Source organism: Megalops cyprinoides, chromosome 20, assembly GCF_013368585.1.
Source record: "Megalops cyprinoides isolate fMegCyp1 chromosome 20, fMegCyp1.pri, whole genome shotgun sequence".
Classification (NCBI taxonomy): domain Eukaryota; kingdom Metazoa; phylum Chordata; class Actinopteri; order Elopiformes; family Megalopidae; genus Megalops; species Megalops cyprinoides.
The window spans coordinates 17,895,217-17,916,492 of record NC_050602.1 but is presented as its reverse complement, the minus strand read 5'-3'; the positions used below and the strand labels follow the sequence as shown (position 1 = coordinate 17,916,492).

Genomic DNA, 21,276 nt, shown 5'->3' with positions numbered 1-21,276 from the left:
AGCGCAGTCATTAATGCTAGGCCAGTCATGGATGATGTGTTTTAGCCCACACCCCTTCAATGATGTGCATAACGAGCCAGAACACTTACAGCTTCAACATAGGTGTAGACATACCTTTCAGCGTGGCTCACAAAGAGCTGAACATGGTCTATATGTAGGATATACAGCGTGGTCTATATGTAGGATATGTGAGGTGATCCTGTCTGTGTTTGATTGAGTTTCCCTTACCTGTATATAGGTGAGTGTGAGTTAGCGTGTGTGTCCCTGTTTGGGGGAGTGCGTGATATACCGTCCTTCTGTTTCAGAGCCTTATTTCGTCAGTGCTGTGGAGTGGGGCCCACACATATACTTCTTCTTCAGAGAGATGGGCATGGAGTTTAACTACCTGGAGAAGGTGAGAGAAGTAGTGTAACTCGGCAGTGTGGCATAGTGGTAAGGAGCAGGGCTCATAATGGGTCACTATTGGGCAAGGTAGTTAACCCAGAATTGCCTTAGTAAATATCCAGCTGTATAAATGGGTAACATATAAAACTGTAACCTATGTAAGTCCCTCTGGATAAGAGCATCTGATAAATGACAATAATGTAATGTAACTCTGACGCCCCCTTCCCCTCCCAACTTGGAGAGGGATTGGGGTGTTCGGCAAAGGAGAGCTCACAGTAGCTGTTGGGATGTTGTGGCAAATCCGCTGCCTATGCTGCGGGCTCCATTCACACGATGTTCCATTCACATGTTCCTTCCTGTGTAAAAATATCACACCAACACTGGCACAAGCTGCTGTAGTGACTTCGCTCACATCACAGCAGTGTAAATATTTACAAACATGGGTGCGACTGAGCAACAACAGGCCCTTTTCACATCCAGAACATTAGCTATCCCGCATGAGAGCACCATTGTCTGTGTTTGCACGGAGCTGAATAAGTGGGTGCTTAAACTGGCAACACTGTGATGGGGTCAGAGTTTTTCAGACATGAAAAATGTTCATGAATTTTCATGAATTAAAGATAACCGTTTAATGTACTGAGAGAATGATTCTTTTGTACATTGTACTTACCGAACGCCTTTTGGACGTAATGAACCGGTTACAGCTGTTTCCAAAGACTGAAAGGTTTTTGTCGTTTGGGTATGTGTGTGTGTGTGTGCGCATGTGGGTGTGTGTGCATGTGTGTGTGCGTATGTGTGTGTTCCCTCAGGTGATGGTGTCTCGCGTGGCCCGCGTGTGTAAGGCGGACGTGGGCGGGTCCCAGCGGGTGCTGGAGAAGCAGTGGACCTCCTTCCTGAAGGCGCGGCTGAACTGCTCCATCCCGGGAGAGTCGCACTTCTACTTCAACCTGCTGCACTCCACCAGCCCCATAATCAGTATCCAGGGCCGAGACGTCATCCTGGGGGTCTTCTCCACGCCTGCCAACAGGTAGCCAACGCTGCAATGAGTGGGAGACAGGGGTGACTGAGAGTCATATTGGATCAGTGAGAAAGGGTTGGCAGAAGAGAAAGACAAAAAGCTGAGAGCCCTTTTATGCACACAAACACACACACACACACACACACACACACACACACACACGTGAGAGTGAGTGAGTGTGTATGTGTGTGCGATCATAAGTGTGTGTATGTTTGTGTGTGTATGACTATGTGTGTGTGTGATGTTTGTGTGTGTGCGTGTGTGTGCGTGTGTGTGTGTGTGTGCGTGTGTGTGTGTGTGTGTGTGTGTGCGTGTGTGTGTGTGTGTGTGTGTGTGTGTGTGTGTGGAATACAGATGAGACAGAAGCTGTGGATCTCATGCTAATGAGCTGGTGGAGTTTTTGTCAGCGGAGGACAAATCCCTGTAAATGCCAACTGTAATAACACAATTCACACATAATGCTGCTCTCCAGGAAACCAGAGAATTAGTGAGTGAAGGAGGGAGGGAGAGACAGAGGGTGAAGAAGATGGAGAGAAAGAGAGAAAGAGAGAGAAAAGGGGAGGGAAGAGATCGAAGCAGACTCAGGGACAAAGAGGTCAGTTATGGACCACGCTTAACATGGCGAGTAACTGAGACACAAGGACATCTGAGCTCTCCACCAAGACAGAGAGAGAGAGAGAGAGAACTGCAAGAACAATTCCAATTAGAGTAAACCAAATTATAAAACACCTCAAACAATTATCTGGAAAATTGGGAAGCACACGGTAAAAACTGAAATGGAATGACATCATACCCTAAAAATGGATTTTACCCTGGCAGAATATCTGATCACAGTCAAAAATGCAAAGCAGAAGCAGATTCTTACCAAAAATCAGTTGAATGATCACAGCCTGGTCTTTAAAAAGGGCCGATGCAGGCAAACCTGGCAAGCCAGGAACGACAGCCTCTGAGATCAGTGTGAAACAAGGGAGGCTGAGGCAGACTTACACTTTCTCTTCAAATGTAATGGCTGCTTCCTCAAAAAAGGGCAATATTCCTTAAAAATATTACAGCTTGCATCCCCCCTATTAACCTGTAAATCTACTTTATTCATTCATTCATTCATTTATTCATGCAGCCATTCTTTCATTCTTTATTCATTTATTTAAACATTTAATAGTCTGGTATATTTATATTTGGTTGGGCAATACTGTACACCTGTGTGGTCATGCTAATAAAGCTTATTTGGAGTTGAATTTGAGAGAGAGGGAGTTGGGGAAAGAGGGAGAGGGAGTGAGCAAGAGAAGTAGAGAGAGGGTGAAAGATAGTGGGGGAGAGAGAGGGGGAGAGATGGAGAGAGAGAGAGAGAGATGGGGAGAGATGGAGAGAGAGAGGGAGAGAGAGAGAGATGGATGTTCAGACTCAGAATGGCTCTGTGATAACAGCGGTGCCAGAGTCCCTGCCCAGCTGAACAAGCAGTACTGTCAGATGCCGTAATGAATGGTGTGTGCGTGAGACAGGTAGCAGCAGTTACACTGCTGAAACTACTCTGCAGAATGCCTTAGCCCCCTCCCTTAGGGAAGCTGCTATTCTGTCACACTGCAAGCTGTGCCAGTACCTGTATACGACCTGTAGGTGGCTGTGCCAGTACCTGTATACGACCTGTAGGTGGCAGTGCCAGTACCTGTATACGACCTGTAGGTGGCAGTGCCAGTACCTGTATACGACCTGTAGGTGGCAGCATCAGTACCTGTATGTGACTTGTACATGGCTGTGTCAGTACCTCTATATGACCTGTAGGTGGCATTGTAAGTACCTGTATATGACCTGTAGATGGCAAGGCATGTCCTGAAAGTTCCAGTGTCCCATTGGCTGTGAGCCAGGAGTGTGGCTGCTCATGCTCATCCAACCAATCAGGTGTCTTTCTCACTGCTCATCCGATTCTGCATTTCCCAGTCCCATTTTAGCGTTTCTCAAGTTCAGTCCATGTCCATCTGTCCCTAAACACATTGAAGAGTCAGAGTGAAGAGTGAGATTAGAGTCTGAGAGCAGTCTGAATGAAGAGTGAGATTAGAGTCTGAGAGCAGTCTGAGTGAAGAGTGAGATTTGAGTCTGAGAGCAGTCTGAGTGAAGAGTGAGATTTGAGTTTGAGAGCAGTCTGAGTGAAGAGTGAGATTTGAGTTTGAGAGCAGTCTGAGTGAAGAGTGAGATTTGAGTCTGAGAGCAGTCTGAGTGAAGAGTGAGATTTGAGTGAGATTTGAGTCTGAGAGCAGTCAGAGTGAAGAGTGAGATTTGAGTCTGAGAGCAGTCTGAGTGAAGAGTGAGATTTGAGTGAGATTTGAGTCTGAGAGCAGTCAGAGTGAAGAGTGAGATTTGAGTCTGAGAGCAGTCTGAGTGAAGAGTGAGATTTGAGTCTGAGTGCCCTTTGAGTCAGAGTGCGGTTTTATTGAGATTTGAGTATAATGAGCAGTTTGAGTCAGATTGAGGTTTGAGTCAGAGTGAGGTTTGAGAATGAGAGCAGTCTGAGTCAGAGAATAGTTTTAGTGAGAGTGAGGGAGGAGTCTGCAACCAACCTTCCAGATTTGCTTTTAGGACCCTGAATCAGAGACATGCCAGCTGGGTTTTATCACTACAAATGAGGGGAAGTTGATTTAGAAGTAAAAGGTTATTCTATTTGTGACTCACGCTTAAACAATTTGCTTTTTTATTTGTGGAACAATCAATCCACAGTCCTCTTAAAGTTAATGTGAACCACATTTGCATTAAAGGAAGTATTGACAAACTGCGTTCTTTTACGTTGTCTACTGGGTGTAGACTTCACCGGAGCATGTTTTCATTTAATGATAATTAAGTAGCTGCACGATTCATCCAAAGGTTAAAAAAGAGTATTTATTTCTCTGTTGCAGCATCATTTGCTGTGGCCCAAAGTCTCCTGTGCTAGAAAATATGTAACTAAAACTCGGCTGAAGAGATGTGAGAATTGCTCTCACCCTGATCAAAGGAGTTTATTATGATGCTAAACCTGATGCAAAAGCAGGTCACATTGCTCACCCATGTGTGAAAGTGCATGCTGGGAGTTTTTGCAGAAGCTTTCGCATTTGCCATCAAAGGTTGTAACTCCAAACAAGGTGCTCCTGTTCCTATGCATGTGGCATTAAAGTGACACGTAATCCGGATAAACCAGTATTCCCGTCATGAGATGCTCCTTGGAACACATCAAAGAGCCCATCCTTTCTGACTTACAATGCCCCTGTATCCACCAATGGGAGCCAACATGGGGAGGCGGGGACCCCATTTGTTGGCTGCATGTAATGTAATGGATGTGGGTGCCGTCTACACAGCATGTGATCTGAGGAATGTAGAGGGTCTGTTCGGATTTCCCAGCAGGTCTGCTGGCCTCTTCCACAGTATGTATTTTAATTAGCCAGCTGATCACTGAGCCGGCCATGACCACTCTGTACCCATACACATTTACACAGGGTGCATTTGTGTATGCCAAACCAATTCGCGGCCATAAGATATTCGTATTTGTGCAGGATAGTAGAAACACAGTGGGAAAGTGGAACAGGCGTGTGCATTGTGGCATCGAAAGGTTTTATAACCCCCTCTGTCTTTTTACATCATTCGTTGAGTTGGTTTCACGACATATAGATGTTTTCTTTCCACTCTACGTCTTTGATTTATACCACTACAGCCTCTCTTACCAATCCTCTCTACATGCTTTCATCCATGATTTGCAAGTTTTTTGGTGTATTCTAAATGGCAAATTGCAGGGTATCCATGTTCTTTTTCCTCATGCTGTTGCCTGCCATTGTTGAGAATATTGATTGGAACAATTTTTAGCATTAAGCTATTTTGCAAAAGTGCAAAGAAAACAACAACGCAGAGACCAGCATCCTCTGAGCCGTTCTTCAAAATAAGATAATCAGCCGGAAAATTCATGTCTTTCCTTTACAGGGGTTATTCAGGATGCTCTGATTACCATGTAGATAGGAATATCAATGCTGGTTGTATTTCATGGTGCATGTAAACATCTCTATGAATATGCCAGTAACAACAGACAGAAACGTTGGGGATGTATGTTTTTATGTGTAGTTTGTTAATAAGTTGACTGCAAATAACAAATTACATGAAAAGATATGACTGATCTGGCAGTGTTTTGACCTAAGATCTTGGTCTCTTGCAGTGTCCTGGGTTTCACAGTGTTTTGACTCTTAACCTTGGTCTCTCGCTGTATCCCAGGTTTGGCAGTGCTTTTACCTTTGACCCTGATCTCCTGCAGCGTCCTGGGTTTGGCAGTGCTTTGACCTTTGACCCTGATCTCTTACAGTGTCCTGGGTTTGGCAGTGCTTTGACCTTTGACCCTGATCTCTTACAGTGTCCTGGGTTTGGCAATGCTTTGACCTTTGACCCTGATCTCTTGCAGTATCCCAGGTTCGGCAGTGTGTGCCTTTGACATGCAGCAGCTGGCCCGGGTGTTTGAGGGGAGGTTCAAAGAGCAGAAGTCCCCAGAGTCCATCTGGACACCTGTACCTGACGAGCTTGTCCCCAAACCAAGGTACACGGCACCCAGGTGTCCCTGCACCAGCGCTGGGTTTCCATCGCTCTAATGTTGCATTACGCTGGTGCATGGATACAGAGTGGCAGCCTCCTGTGACCGTGACTCTTCTCCTCAGACCGGGGGGCTGTGCTGTCCAGGGCTCCAGGTTCAACTCCTCCAACACCTTCCCCGACGAAGTGCTGAATTTTGTTAAGACACACCCCCTGATGGACGAAGCTGTGCCTGCATCGGGCCAGAGGCCGTGGATCGTGAAGACCATGGTCAGGTGAGACTGTCCCCTCAGCTCATTGGTCGGATGGGACTGTCCAGTCTTTCTGAGTTATGGCCAGTCAGTGAGGAGCTCATCCATACCTTCAGCAATATATGTATGGAGAATGAATGTTTGTGTGTGTGTATGTGTGTATGCGTATGTGTGTGTGTGGATGTGAACATCTATGTGCATGTGTATGTGTGTGTGTGTGTGTGTGTTTGGGTGTGTGTACATGTGTGAGACAGTCTATCGCTTGTGTGTGTCTCTATCAGATACCAGCTGAATAAGATGGTGGTGGACACAGAGGCCGGTCCACATAGGAACCGCACTGTCCTGTTCCTGGGCTCCACTAAAGGAACCATCCTCAAGTTCCTCATCATCCGCAGCAGTGACCATCCCATGGCCAACAGCAACGTCTTCCTGGAGGAGCTGGACGGGTTCAACCGCGAAAAGTGAGCTCTGCTCGGCCACAGTCACAGTCACTGTCGCTTTGACCAATGTGCTCCTCGAACACAGAAAGGGGATATCACGCTCTGAGCAGATGGGATATCAGAGAGCTGTTATCCTTCTCTAAAGGCACTTCTCAAATTCCAATGGATTAGAGAGAATTTCTTTACCATTGTCATAACTGGGATTGCATTTTGTACCCCATTCAGTAATCGCTAAGCATACGATCTGTTCTTTTGTCCCTTCTCCTCATGGTGGTACTCCGCTGACAGAGATGCCAGTCATTTAGCATCATCTTATTCTGACCGTACTTAATACTGAGGGGATCTCCTGAGATGGTTGCAGCTTCAGCAAAGATGTCCAAAGTCTTTAGCCTCTCTGTTTGAGTTTGTCTGCCAGATTATGATTGAAAATGGCTGATTGCCTATACGGGATTGAACTAGTCCCAGGAAAATGTCCCCACATACATCTTGTGTATGGTGCATCCTGGTGAACATATTACACTGTGCAGTGTCTGGCTAATTAATAGTCTTCATTGATAATATCAATTCACCATTTTCAAAACTCATTGGTGCAGATTAAAAAAGAATAGGTGAAGCCTAAACTCTTTTATTAGATATAGTACAAATAAAGAGGGACTGATCTACAGATTTGGGCTCTTTGATGATATTGTAAGTAATATTAATAATAATAATAATAATTTCTTATAAATAGACTTTGAGTATGCAAACTCCTCATCCTCAGATGAAATTAGACAGAAAAAAATTAGATAAAAATTGTGGAAGCTATGATGTAAATAGTTTTTATAGTGAACCTCAGTATCGGAGTCCTCCTCCCTTCCACTCTCAGCAGGGGGCGCCTGCTGCAGTGGCTGTCAGTCACCCAGCAGGAGAGAAGCTAATCAGGGATCAGAGCGAGGAGAGAATGGCGATGCCGCACGTCTAAAGAGGGCATCTGAGATTTCTAACAGAGCCCGGCTTTGATTGGATTCCTGCAGTAGTGAATAGAGGCATTCAATTTGCAGCTCCCCCTGCCCGTCTTTACACGGAGGCGCACGGGCAGGCCTAATTAGTCGATTTGAAGCCCTCGTTCTTGAAAAGAGAGCGGTAAAACGTTTTGAAAAGGAGCCACACACGTTTCCTCAGCGGCGGCACCCCCCCCCCCCCCGTTCCTGACTGCGGCAGGCGATTCAAGCCTCCCGTCTCCCCCGCGGCGAACCACACTGCCTGCAGCTGCGGCAGGATTCGGCGCGCCGCGGCCTCCCTCGGGGGGCATTATTCCCATTATGACATCAGCTCCTTTCAGCCGCCCGCCCGCCCGCGCTCTCTGACCACCCCGCTGCCAGTGAACAGGTGCGGGCAAACTGCGTGCGAGAATGTGAGAATGAGGTGTAAACTCTCCGCCGCGTAAGTGCGGAGCGTCTCATCTCTCAGGCCGCTCATGCTTGTTTGTGTATATTATCCAGCACGGTTGGCAACGGGCGACATGAATGAATTCAGAGGTTCAGTGGATTTTGAAAGGCTTTTCAGTGAGGTACTGTGTGGAAGGGGATGGTGCAGGGAATGTGTTTGGTTGGACATAAATAGCAGCACCAGGGCCATCAACTGATGTACACTCTGTGGGTCTGAATGAAGAGTTTCCAAGGATATCACTTTCTAATACTTACTCAGATATTGCAGGGAACTTTAAGCATTACCCTGGGCCATTCTAATGGGGATTTCAAAGATAATACTTGAAATGTTGTTTTGACAGCTTGCAGGGAAAAATACAGACAATAGAAATATTTTGAAAGAAATGTCACAATTCAATACGATGAAATGTTACATTGTGAACTGAATGAAAGACTTTGCTGATGAGCATTCACTGATATATAAATGTAAAATAACAGTAGTGGGATGAAGTGATGTTTTTTACAGAGAGTTACTTAGGTGCCCATTAATGTACTGAACATGACTGGTTGAATGGCGTTATCATTGAGCGATATCATTGTGTGAGTGAGTGTAGTATGGACTAAATGACCGGTCTTTTGGTACTGTGTGGTCGCAGTATAATTGACCCAGTCTTGTTGTGGTGCTGTGTGGTCGCAGAATAACTGACCCGGTCTTGTTGTGGTGCTGTGCGGTCTTATTGGCCCGGTCTTGTTGTGGTGCTGTGCGGTCTTATTGGCCCGATCTTGTTGTGGTACTGTGTGGCCTTATTGGCCCGGTCTTGTTGTGATACTGTGCGGTCTTATTGGCCCGGTCTTGTTGTGATACTGTGTGGCCTTATTGGCCCGGTCTTGTTGTGATACTGTGCGGTCTTATTGGCCCGGTCTTGTTGTGATACTGTGCGGTCTTATTGGCCCGGTCTTGTTGTGATACTGTGTGGCCTTATTGGCCCGGTCTTGTTGTGATGCTGTGTGGCCTTATTGGCCCGGTCTTGTTGTGGTGCTGTGCGGTCTTATTGGCCCGGTCTTGTTGTGGTGCTGGGTGGTCTTATTGGCCCGGTCTTGTTCTGGCACAGGTGTGGGGAGGACACGCCCCAGGCCCGGCAGCTGCTGTCCCTGACGCTGGACCGCCCGAGCCACTCCCTGCTGCTGGCCTTCCCGTCCTGTGTGGTGCGCGTTCCCGTGGCTCGCTGCCAGCTCTACTCCCGCTGCATGAAGTGAGTGAGCACGCTCGCTGCCATGGCAACCCCAAGTGTTCTCCAATCAGGCCTCTCACTTCCCCACCACACCCTCCAATCACACCTCTCACTCCCCTGCCACACCCTCCAATCACACCTCTCACTCCCCTGCCACACCCACCAATCACACCTCTCATCTCTCTGCCCCACCCTCTTCAATACTTTTGGAGCAGCAAAACATTACTTGACTGACAGACTCCTGCCTTTAATCTTCCAGTTTTAAGAATGTAACAATCGAGATGTTATTTTGTTTATGATTGGCTATCAGTGCTCAGTTGTAGTGAAAGGTATTTGTGTGTAAGTTGGGCTTTATTGCACAAAAGAGTACAGTTATTGGTGTAAAATGCTTTGGTTGTCTAACTCATGATAAATACATCTTGATAGCTGGATAAATACCAAGGTGATTCAGATTAGTCTGAGTACTGAAATCCAGCCAGTACTGGAGACACAATTTCTGTTCAGATTGTGAAAAAAAAATGCACTGGTTAAAATGAGGAGTTTACTTGTTCCACTGTGGAAGTCATAAAATTCACATCCTGGGTTATCAGACAATGAATGGAGAAGGAAAGACAAGACAAAGGAATTCTGGGATAGGTGAGGAAAATGTCTTTTGTGACATAGCCCATGCCCTAATGCAGTCTAATCCCGTAAACCTAATGCAAAACTGTGCGCTAATGTACTAGACCATATTCTAATGCAGTAAACCTAGCACAGTAAACCGCTTCTGAAAGCAGTAAGGCCAATGCAGTAAACCATGCTCTGATGCAGTAAACCATGGTATCTGTGAAGCTCAATGGACCAGACTCATTGCCATGTCACACAGAGGAGTGATGTTTGCCATCAGTCAGGATAAATGTCTGTGTGCCTACAGGAACTGCATAGCATCCCGGGACCCTTACTGTGGCTGGACCCGAGGCAGCACCTGTTCCTTCCTCAGGCCTGGGACCAGGTGAGACGGACTGGAGACTCCTCTTCATGAGGAAGTGTAAAGAACTGCTGCTGCTGCTGCTTGTTGTTAAAGCATCTGCTGTCTGTGGTGTACCATGGTCTGAAACCTGGTCACAGTGCATTCAGAGTTGTGGTCATAGTCATGTGTGCTGTGTATGTGTGTGTGTGTGAATGTGTGCAATGTGTGTGTGCGTGCATCTCTGTTTGTGTATGTGTGCAGTGTGTGTGTGTGTGTGTGTGTGTGTGTAAATCTCTGTATGTGTATGTGTGCAGCTTATGTGTGTAGTATTTGTGTGAGCATCTTTTGCTGCTTCTTCAAAGGAGTCTGCAGCAGTTCACCTCTGGGTTCACAACTTGTGTTCCCTAATGAAATCTCATCTCCGGCTGATCGAGTTATGTGGGTGAGCGCTGTGAGAGCTCCAGTACATCAAAGGGGGAAACTTCCGAAAAGACCACCCCCCACGCTCCCCCCACTCGCAACTCTCTAGACTTACAGCTCTAAGGCCTGCTCTCATCTGATTCCCCACGCGCGCTAAACCTCCAGATCGATGCCGTATCGACCATCACACAGTTGTTTGTGGATAAATTGTATTTATGAAACTGGGATCTGGAGGACTTACAAACTCTAAATAATTTGCCACGTGAAGGGAACATGCAGTATGAACAATATTGGAAAAAGAATTATGACAGTGCCATTGAGTTTATTTTATATGAGGCGCTAAATTAGAGTTTGCACAACATGAAGAAGACTAGAATAGAACAGTTGACAAAAGCCTACCTAGATCTATATGTTGTGCCAAAGCTGTAAAAAAGGCAAATAGGATGCAGGGATATGTTGGAAAAAGTATTGATTGCACATCAAAGGAGGTAATATAAATGTTATAAAATGACTTCATCATACCACATTTAGACTACTGTGTCCAAGGTCTGGCTTTAAGAAGGACAAAAAACTCTGCAATAAGACTGGTTCCAGTTATCAGACAGAGGTTGTGAAGGGAAATTCAAGATACTTAATCTCTTTAGCCTCAGCAAATGGAGACAGGGGGAATTTGATTGAGGATTTACATTTTTAAAAGGATTAATAAAGTGGACTACAGAGGCTATTTCAAGCCCTGTCAGCAAAACAAGTGAACACAGGTGAAAATGAGATAAAGGTAAATTTAATATTAACATTAGAAAGCATTTTTCGAGAGTTATAAATGCCAGTAATTTACCAGGATTTCTAGTGGAAGCAGAGTGTTCAAGACCATGCTTTACATATACAGAATCTAGACTGTAGACAGAATGACAAGCCTGGCTGGACTTGAATGGCCTGTCCTCATTAACTTGTTATGTTTTTATTTACGAATTGAGTCCGATATTTTCAGCTTGTCCCACGCTTATTAAGAGCACTACTACATCACTACCACAATATGAAGTCAGTCTCAATAACAGCTGAGCTGATGAACTCTCGGACTCATTTCCATTCTGCTGGCCTGATAATGGCCTTCATCTTTCTGTCATTTTGCATTTTGTGGTCTCCTCTAACTGCATGTTGCTGGAAACGAGATAAAGGGTTTAGTGGTGATTCTACATTCTACATTCTACATTGTCTGTTAACACTTATTTGGTATTCAAGATCAGATTTAGATAATATAAACAGCTGGAGAGACTGTCTACTAATCACCGTCTTGCTGTTAGCCTGCAGGGGGTGCTATCCCTGCCGTGAGTCACATCCTCCAGGTTAACGGTCACATTAAAGTCATGAAAACGTACTCAGTCCTTGCCATTATTGACGTGAAAACCATAAAAACAGCTTTACATAGTCTCAATTGGAATTGTTTCAGAAATCCCTTGAAATGTTGATGAATGAATCTCCTTGTCCATCCTGATGTTCTATGTTTAAAGCCCTTTGAATCTTTAACTCTTGAGTTAAGTTAAAATAAGCTTAACTAGAAGAAGTCTAGAATGGGGCCAATCAAAGACATAAAATGTGTTCAGTATGAAAGGTGGAGTATTCTGTATGAAAGGTACAGTATTCTGTATGAAAGGTGGAGTATTCTGTATGAAAGGTGCAGTATGCTGTAGGAAAGGTGGAGTATTCTGTATGAAAGGTGCAGTATGCTGTAGGAAAGGTGCAGTATGCTGTAGGAAAGGTGGAGTATTCTGTATGAAAGGTACAGTATGCTGTAGGAAAGGTGGAGTATTCTGTATGAAAGGTGCAGTATGCTGTAGGAAAGGTGGAGTATTCTGTATGAAAGGTACAGTATTCTGTATGAAAGGTGGAGTAATCTGTATGAAAGGTACAGTATTCTGTATGAAAGGTGCAGTATTCTGTATGAAAGGTACAATATCCTGTATGAAAGGTGCAGTATGCTGTATGAAAGGTGGAGTATTCTGTATGAAAGGTGCAGTATGCTGTATGAAAGTTGCAGTATGCTGTAGGAAAGGTGCAGTATGCTGTATGAAAGGTGCAGTATGCTGTAGGAAAGGTGCAGTATTCTGTATGAAAGGTGCAGTATGCTGTAGGAAAGGTGCAGTATGCTGTAGGAAAGGTGCAGTATTCTGTATGAAAGGTGGAGTATTCTGTATGAAAGGTGCAGTATGATGTAGGAAAGGTGGAGTGTTCTGTATGAAAGGTGCAGTATGCTGTAGGAAAGGTGCCTTCACCTTTCTGCTGTTTAAAACTGTACCATATTTCTGCCTCTTCTGCTTCAGGTTGCCGTTTGAGCAGGATGTTGACCATGGGAACACTTCTCTCCTTGGAGACTGTGACGGTAAGAGATAGTTACTCACCTCACTAGTTACATATGCCCTGTTAACCGTACATACCGTACATATGACTTGTACGACTGTACATACTACAATACATTGTCTTGACCTGGATTACAGTAATGACTCTGAATTTAACACAGCATTGTACATGCTGTCTTTATTATAGACTGAAGCCAGCTGGTTACTTCTTAAATGCTGTTTTCAAACCCAAGAATGGGTGGATGAAAAAATGGATAAAGTGGTTAGAACAGTGACTGAGATGCTTTCAAAATGAGGAGCACAAAATTACCACACAAATCTGTCTAATCTGCTTTTGCTATCCTCCCCTCAAACCCTTCCACTCTCATTTATACCACATGGCCTTAATTAGAGTCAGTGGCCAATCAATCAAACAACAGCCCTAAGTCTGCAGAGACACACACTCTCATGCACACATTGACAATGGTAAAACTGATGAGAAAAGCTTTGCTGTTGTATGGTTTGTAAAATTACGTGAACATGCAGGGTCCTTGAATTACATATCCACAGTCCATAATAAATTAATTCATATAGGAAAAATGCTGTTGAAGATTGCATTCTCACACTGAGTCATCCAGTCGCATTCATGCATGAAGTTATTTTTGGACACACTGATTTCATTTACAGCTTTACCAAAATGTGAAAGCATTTTCACAATTTTTCTTGTGAAATTCAGACTCATAAAACCATAGATGATATGGAATGGTGTTTATATTACAAGATGCCACAACTGAGTATCAGCCATTTTGTGATTGAGATGAAGGTGTAAGTATGACTCAGTGAGATGTTTAGCAGAGGACGGCAAGGACATCTCCAGTGATCCTCGCTTGTAAGTGTCACGGCGTTATCTGCATACTGAGGGAAGTGTTTGTGTGGGTCCATCCATCTCTATATGAGCAGACTACTCATCTACTTTCTTCTTTGCTGGCGCAAACCTTAAGTGTGACAGAGGCCTGTGTTGTCAGAGACCCCCCCCCGCCAACCAAAGTGTACCCCCCTCTCATTCTGTGTATAATGGTGTAATATGCTGCTTCAGGACTGCAACAGATGGAAGCAGTTATGATAGGGTGGAAATGCGTCCAGAAACAAAAATGCCGCGTTTGGACTGGGACGTGTTACAAATCCATTAAGGTCCACATACACATCAAGAACAGAAAGCCTGTCATCAAATTTTTCACATTTGTAGCTGCTAACTGCAGTACATGATCTTGATGCCTCTGTGGGGAGAAATTGTAAAATAAACACTTTCAGTTCCCTCACAATTGCTGGCTGTAAGGCCTCCATCAGGGCGTCTGCTTGAAGTTAGCATGCTGAGAGGCACGTAGCAAAGCCTTAAAGGAATATGATTTTTTTTGCCGTTGAACAGAGAGGTGTGAAACTGCCTCACCTCAGAGGCAGGCGTTTGGTTCCAGGCCTAATAGACTGTCTCCGGTGCCGCTCACGGTGCCGTCTCACAGACCCTGAGGGAGAATAACCTCCCTACAGTCCATACTTCATTCACACTCACAGGCTGGCAGGTGGAAAGGCAAACCGGTCCAGCGGGAAGTGAGGCGGTTCATCTGCGGTCGGTCCTCATGCAGAGGTCCTGGAATACATGTGTGGGAAACTTGTAGATGAGGGGACGGGGCAGCTCTCTGTGGGCGTGATGAGGAGGAGAGCATGGCGTGTGCCCATATGCTGGTGGTGGAGGAGACCGTCCTGGAAGGCCTGTCGGTGCCGATTCCCCAGAGTGGCCCTCCATATGCTGCAGAAATGAGGGAAAACCCAGTGACCCTCAGGGTTGAGCTGAAGATGCAGCTGCATTCATCACTTCAGCGATGGCAGGAAATTTACCGAAAGAGTCTGTCAGAGAAGATGGCTTTCATGTGGAAGAACACTGCGTGATGGCTACACAGAAAGCACTTCTGCTGACAGGAAATTAGGGTTACAGAGGAAATTAGGGTTACCATGTGTTGGTCTACAGGAGTGTGTTTCCAGAGGTCAGTAATCCTGCATCCAGTGAGAATACGGAATGGAGTCTGTGTTTATCGTTATGTTTCACGGCACTGGGATGTCTCCATTGCCTTTCACCCGTTGGATATTTTTGCAGGTTTAATGACTTGTTCAAGGGTGAAGCAGCATTGCCTCATCCAGGATTCGAACCAGCGACCCTCCGGTAAAGTCACGTTTCCTGATTCCCCTTTCCCCCTGCTGCTCTAAGCATTAAAGCACAGGAGTTACACAATTCAGAGTTTATTTTTGTCGCCTGGTCGTCATGTTTCCTGCGCGGCGCTCACGCATGGGCTTCACACACCCTGCATGCGAGGGAGAGATTATGCGCTCGGCAGGTTGTGAGATTGTGGGATGAGCCCCCTCCATCCCAAGTACATCCTTAGGCTGATACTGTATGGAGCAGAGCATATTCCCCAAGCATGTATTCATTTTTTTACTTGCAAATGCACATTTCCCTACCTTTCCCCAGCTGGGTTCATGCAGCCTCGGTCATTGCTCCCACCCCAGGAATCAGGACAGAATGCATATTTCCTTTGACATATTGCTTTATGGAAGGCAATTTATTCCGCACACAATCTAAGAAGTGTCCCCCTTCCAGCTGTAGAATTAGCTGGGTTTGATGTAGCTGAAACCGCTCAGCACCTTATCTCAGCCGTAGGGACCGGTTGATATGACCGCAGAAGCGTTGTGGTGGAATTGGTACCTTGGAGAATATTTGGTTTGTAAATTGAGTATGTAAATAGGTAAATGTATACGGAATGTAAATGCACTCATAACCCGCAGATTACTGCCCATCACTACACACCGGTGAGCTCCACACATACCGTTTTATCACTGCATATTAGCAAGCACCACACATACCGCTATCAGGATGAACACACCCCACACACCTCAGCACCATCCACTGCTGTGAAAACCGCTACTCTGTATTTGCCTCCACACATAGACCCACTCCCTGATCATTACAATTTCGAGCACCTTCAGTGTTTTTTCCCAAAGATGCTGACGTGACACATGTCTCACTGATTGTATTGATTGTTGGGTGCCCTCTGATTTAGCTCAGGTGCGGTGGTACCTGGAATGGTGCTAGCTGCAGAGTGACGACTTTCATTGGGATCATTATTAAACATCAGATAGACATTCTGCAGAGAGCGCACTGACCGCTTGCGCTGGTCCTGAACAGACAGACCTACAGAGTCAAAGATCCTTTTTCAGTTCTTCAGCTTACAGCCACACATACAAACGTGCACACACACACACACACACACACACACGCATGTGTGCACACACACACGCACACACACGCATGCGTGCACACACATACAAAGGACAACACAAGGACATCATTACTGCATGCATTCCCCATTCCCTAGTACTGGAGGCTTTGTGCGTTTATGTGTGTTTTGTAAGAGCAACATTAGATGTAGTTTTTTATTTTGGACGTGGGACCACATTAAATTCCAGCTATAGCCAAGGCACCCTGCTGCAGTGTGCCTTAATTTCACTGTGTCTCCAGCTATAACATACCCCGCTCTCTTGATGTGCTGTTTGCTCTGAGGCAAACATTTTTTCCCAGTGACCAGTGCACTGGGTTTGTGATCATGGCAAAGCAGATCCATATGCCGGCAGTGTTGTAATGAAGAGAAACTTCAATAAAAAAAAACCCTGGCGTAATGGCTTTTCATTACGGGGCAGCAAAACGGGGGATGTCAGGGGGAGGAGAGAGAGATAGAAGGATCAGGGAGAGGGGAAGAGGGGCTGGAAGATATCCGGAGGGATGGAGTGGGAGTGAGAGATTAGAGGAGCCTTTACAGGGTGAGAGAAGTGGTCGGGGAGGCAGAGAGATACAGAGAGAGATAATAGGGGAGAGAGATTCAATCTAACAAAGGAAATCAAAGACTCGTGTCCACAGATTGGGATTCTCTCCAAAATACGCTTCCCTCTCACCTGCTCTGATAGCTACCTGAACACCCCCCTCCCCTCTATAACCACGCTCTCCTGCAATTGGTGCTACAAACCAATGGCACATTCACTGCTGTTGGGCTGACAGTTTAATTGGTTTCCAAACAACTGAGTAGGGGAGTATGGGGGCTCTGCTGCCCCCTGTATCTATCTTTCCCTCCTCTCTCTATCCCTCTCACCCCCCCACCCCCCCCCCCTTGCCTTTCCCCCATCTCTCCCCTCCATCCCTCTTTATCTCCATCATATGTAATAGACAGTCCTCACAGGTCATAGTTACTCATACGATATTGTACCTCAGCTTCATCACAATGAGTCCAGGTACATAGGAGCCAGACTGCTTGCAGAATGACCTGACTGGGTAGGTTAGTCTGAAAGAGTTTATTAATGTTTCGGTTTTGCTCATCTACTTATTCTGGTTGATGTACCCCACGTTTTACACTGCATCTGTTCATACAGGCAGTCATTTTATAAGAGCAATTGATGTAAAGCCCCAGGTGAAGTACCTTTCTGAAGCTCTCAACCGCAGGTCCCTGTCTGGAATTTAAACGTCCAATATTCTGGGAGAATGCCCAGTTCCCTGCCTGGTGTGTCACACCATCATCTTCCTCTCTTTTATTTACCATGCTCCTTTTTTAGCTGTTTGTCCCTCTTTACCTGTGTGGCCCTTCTTTCCTGTATTTACAGGCCTGACTGGCCTCTACAGCTCAGGGTTAATGAACACAGGCTAATGAACACAGAGCTGGTTCATTATTTTATTCCTTTGCACATATGGCATATTTACAGTACGCACGCAAAAAGCTCAGCACTGACAGAGATCGCTGTTACACACAGCACTGACAATCAGAACACTGATGCTCACAGTACTAACAATAGATCACTGATACACAGCACTGATGAGCAGAGAATTCACTAATACATACAGCACTGACAGATATCACTGATGCACACAACACTGACTGAGATCATTGATACACGCAGCACTCACGGAGATCACTGTCAGACTGCACTGCTGGGCAGGCCACTGACAGCGCATGTTAAAAGCAGCTTATTTTCTTTTTATTGGCTGCATTTTTGTGGCTTTGCCAGCTGTTGCACCACAGCAAATTAACTGCTCATCAAAATGCTTTCATTGGCTGAAGGTAAACCGGAGGATTGTTTAAAGTCCGACATAAAAACAGACAGATGTTGTGAAATCTGATTCTGTATCTCACATTAAGCCGAGCAAAACACATCCATGCGCGTACACGCTCTGTGCGATGGCAACCGATCAAAGCAATTGGTCGGAAAAAATGCAGAATTAAACCAATCAGTGACATCGCCCGCTTGCTCGGGATCCAAGAGCGATGTTTGTGCTGTGGTGGCTTTCGCATGAACGACACGGTGAAAACAAGCACATTAAACTGTGGGCGCTGTTGACACAGGCTGTGAATTAAGGAAGTAAACATTGGAAAGAAGACAGAACACTGCCGTCCTGTGTAGGCGTGTCCTATAAACAATGGCAGCAATGCCATTTATCGCTTCGCCACAGAGCTCGGTGTCACCGTGAATCATAAAAGTAATTCAGAGTAAATGTAAGTATTTTCATTGCTTTACGTATTTTTACACATAATTTTTATGACAACATATTTCAGTTTCATTGTTTGTATCGGCAACAAATTCAATGAATGTTGCTTTATCGTAGCAGACACTCTTATCCAGAGTGACTTTCATACAGATGTATATTTATGGAGGCAATTCAGCTTAAGAAACCTTCCCCGAGGGTATAACATAATTGTTTCAACTGGGAATCGGACTGGAAACCTCTAGATTATGAGCCCTGCTTCTTATCACTGCAGCTGTATCAGAGATCAAAGAGAGAGAAGCTGTCACTCGTGAATGAAGTCAGTTTGCACACAGCCTCTGATAAAAAAGTACAATTCCAACAGAAGAGTTGTCCCACGTCAAATAAAACCACACCTGCTTCGTTCAAAAGCAACGTAACTGTGGTATGACACTTTAACCTGGATCCCACGCACTGTGTACAATGCACCTCACACCTGTTTGAAGAATGTGTCTGTATTTTATTTTATTTTCCCGCCAACAAATAAACAAAAAAAATGACTGTGATGGAATGTTCCTCTCTTAGATGAAAGGACATATGAGAGACGAGCTCTGTTGCAGTAAAATTGTTACTGCTTGTTTCAGCCATTGTGACCAAACCTTCCTTTGGTCCATGTGCTGTTTCTGGGGTATTTCTCCAGATTGGGGTAATGGTCCTGTGTTGCAGAAAAAAGCAGTCTTCTGTTGTGGGGATGTCTCTCATTTTAAATACTAATTTAGGTCTCTGTTCAAACTACAAAGCACCTCCTCCTTAACTTTGAAGAGAAAGTTTGAACATGTATAACCTTTTTTCCTTTTATACTCAAATTTATGACCCAGATGGTCACAGAAATAAACAGTAATTTTTTAAGAAACAACAAAAAAAAACAACATCTGCTTATAATTACCACTGAAGGTTTTTAATGATGAGATCAGTTTTCTTTCCAACAAAACTATTTCCGTCTCCTTTTACTTCGAGAAACCCCATACATCATATATGAACTGTAAATGAACTATGCATTTCAGTGATTTCAAAAGCAGGCAGCTGAAGTGCTTTCCTGTGGTGTACGTTGGGTAGATATTCTCTTTCAGGAACACAGTTATTACACTAATTGAAACTTTAGGAGGAAATGGCAACCACTTTGGATAATGAGCGCAATTAGCCATTGTACCAACAGCACACCTCACAAGAGCTGAATCTCCCAGAGTCAACGTGAGTCTGTGCTCAGAGAGTCAACATAGGTGAGTCAGTACTCAGAGAATCAGTATAGATGAGTTAGTGCTCAGAGCGCCAGCATAGATGAGTCAGTGGTCAGAGAGTCATCACATAAGCGTCAGTGTTCAGAGAGTCAGTGTGAATAAGTCAGTGTTCAGTGAGTCAGAGTAGGGGTGAGTCCTCAGCCGTAGTGTGTGACTCTCTACTCTCCCTTCACCTCCAGGACTCCTGCAGCAGACCTTTGTGGAGGAGCCAGAGGGCCTGGTGTCCATCAACCTGCTGGTGGTGTGCGCAGTTTCGGCCTTCGCCACCGGGGCGGTGCTGTCGGGGCTGGTGGTGTGCTGGATCATGGGACACAGGCACCGGCGGCGTGCCCGCGGAGGCGGGGTGGGGTCCGGCGGCCGGCGCAAAGCGGAGAAGGAGCAGAGCATGCTGGGACAGGGCGGGGGCGGCTCGGTGCTGAGCGTGTCCCGGCACAGCGGGAGCGACAGACCCCGGTCGCAGGCGGACGCCCTGTTCGTCATGCCCAACGGCTGGAACAGCACCGGGGATCTGCTGCCCACCCCAGAGCAGACCCCCCTGCAGCAGAAACGCCCCCCACCCAGCATGCACCTCTCTGACTCCAGCTGGGATGGGAGCCACACCTACCTAACCTCCCTGGGCACGCCCTCTTCCTCCATGTACCTGAATTCCAAGCTGCTTCAGGGGGGAGGGGGGCGACGGGAGGAGCTGGTGGGGCCCCCCCAGGTGGGCGAGCGCCAGCCCTTTCTGGCTCTGGTCCGTCCTGGCCCCGCCCTGCGGAGCTCAGCGGGAGAGTACCACTACCCCGCCACGCCCCAGGACTCGCCCGACCGCAGGAGGGTCGTTTCGGCCCCAACCCCCCAGCTGGACTACGGGGACCCCCTGCGCTGGGCTCATGAGGGCTTCAGCTTCCACAGCAACGCCCCCGCCCACCACGGGGGGCACCACTACCCAGCCGCCCCCCCCTCGTATCCCCAGTCCGGCCTGCCGCGGGCGGGGCTGCACGCCCACAGGGGCTTCGGCGACCTGGCCGACCTCGGACACCTCCTCAGCAGGGCCGCGAAAGAGCGGACTCCATCCGGCCAGTGAGGAGTCTGTATCCCCCTCAGCCAACACCCCCCTCCACCCCCCAACGCCCATCTCCAGCTGCACCCGGAAAAACGCGCCAAACGCCCACCCCTGCTCCTGTCTGTTCTCCCTCACTGCCATTCAGCGCTCTGACATCCCTCTGAAAGGCCTGACTCCCACTCCCAACTGAGGGACACCCTGCCCCCTGCTGTGTGTGTGTGTGTGTGTGTGCGTGCGTGTGTGCAGGGGGACATCATGAGATGAACTGAAGGGAAAAGGAGAGAGGTACGGGATGGATTTGGAGAACCTGGAGAACCGAGAGAACTGCCTCACTGATGGTTCTCAGACGAAATGCAGCTGCGGCTGCAAGACCCTGATTCTGCTGGTTGGAAGCGAGATGTGTTTCTGGAGCGTGT

The 21,276-nt window shown here is 46.4% G+C and overlaps 1 protein-coding gene across 1 annotated transcript in view; it reads left to right on the top strand.

Moving 5' to 3' along the window:
- The window catches only part of LOC118795627 (semaphorin-6B-like), a 69,806-nt gene extending 48,774 nt beyond the window's left edge, over window positions 1-21,032 (top strand). Inside the window, exons 9-17 of the mRNA XM_036554250.1 lie at window positions 306-394; window positions 1,194-1,411; window positions 5,808-5,939; window positions 6,058-6,207; window positions 6,465-6,644; window positions 9,142-9,282; window positions 10,175-10,252; window positions 12,949-13,007; window positions 19,995-21,032. Coding sequence (XP_036410143.1) covers window positions 306-394; window positions 1,194-1,411; window positions 5,808-5,939; window positions 6,058-6,207; window positions 6,465-6,644; window positions 9,142-9,282; window positions 10,175-10,252; window positions 12,949-13,007; window positions 19,995-20,881 — 1,934 coding nt within the window. The 3' untranslated portion in view covers window positions 20,882-21,032. The remainder of the gene's footprint in view (window positions 1-305; window positions 395-1,193; window positions 1,412-5,807; window positions 5,940-6,057; window positions 6,208-6,464; window positions 6,645-9,141; window positions 9,283-10,174; window positions 10,253-12,948; window positions 13,008-19,994) is intronic.
- The last annotated feature ends 244 nt before the right edge of the window (window positions 21,033-21,276 follow it).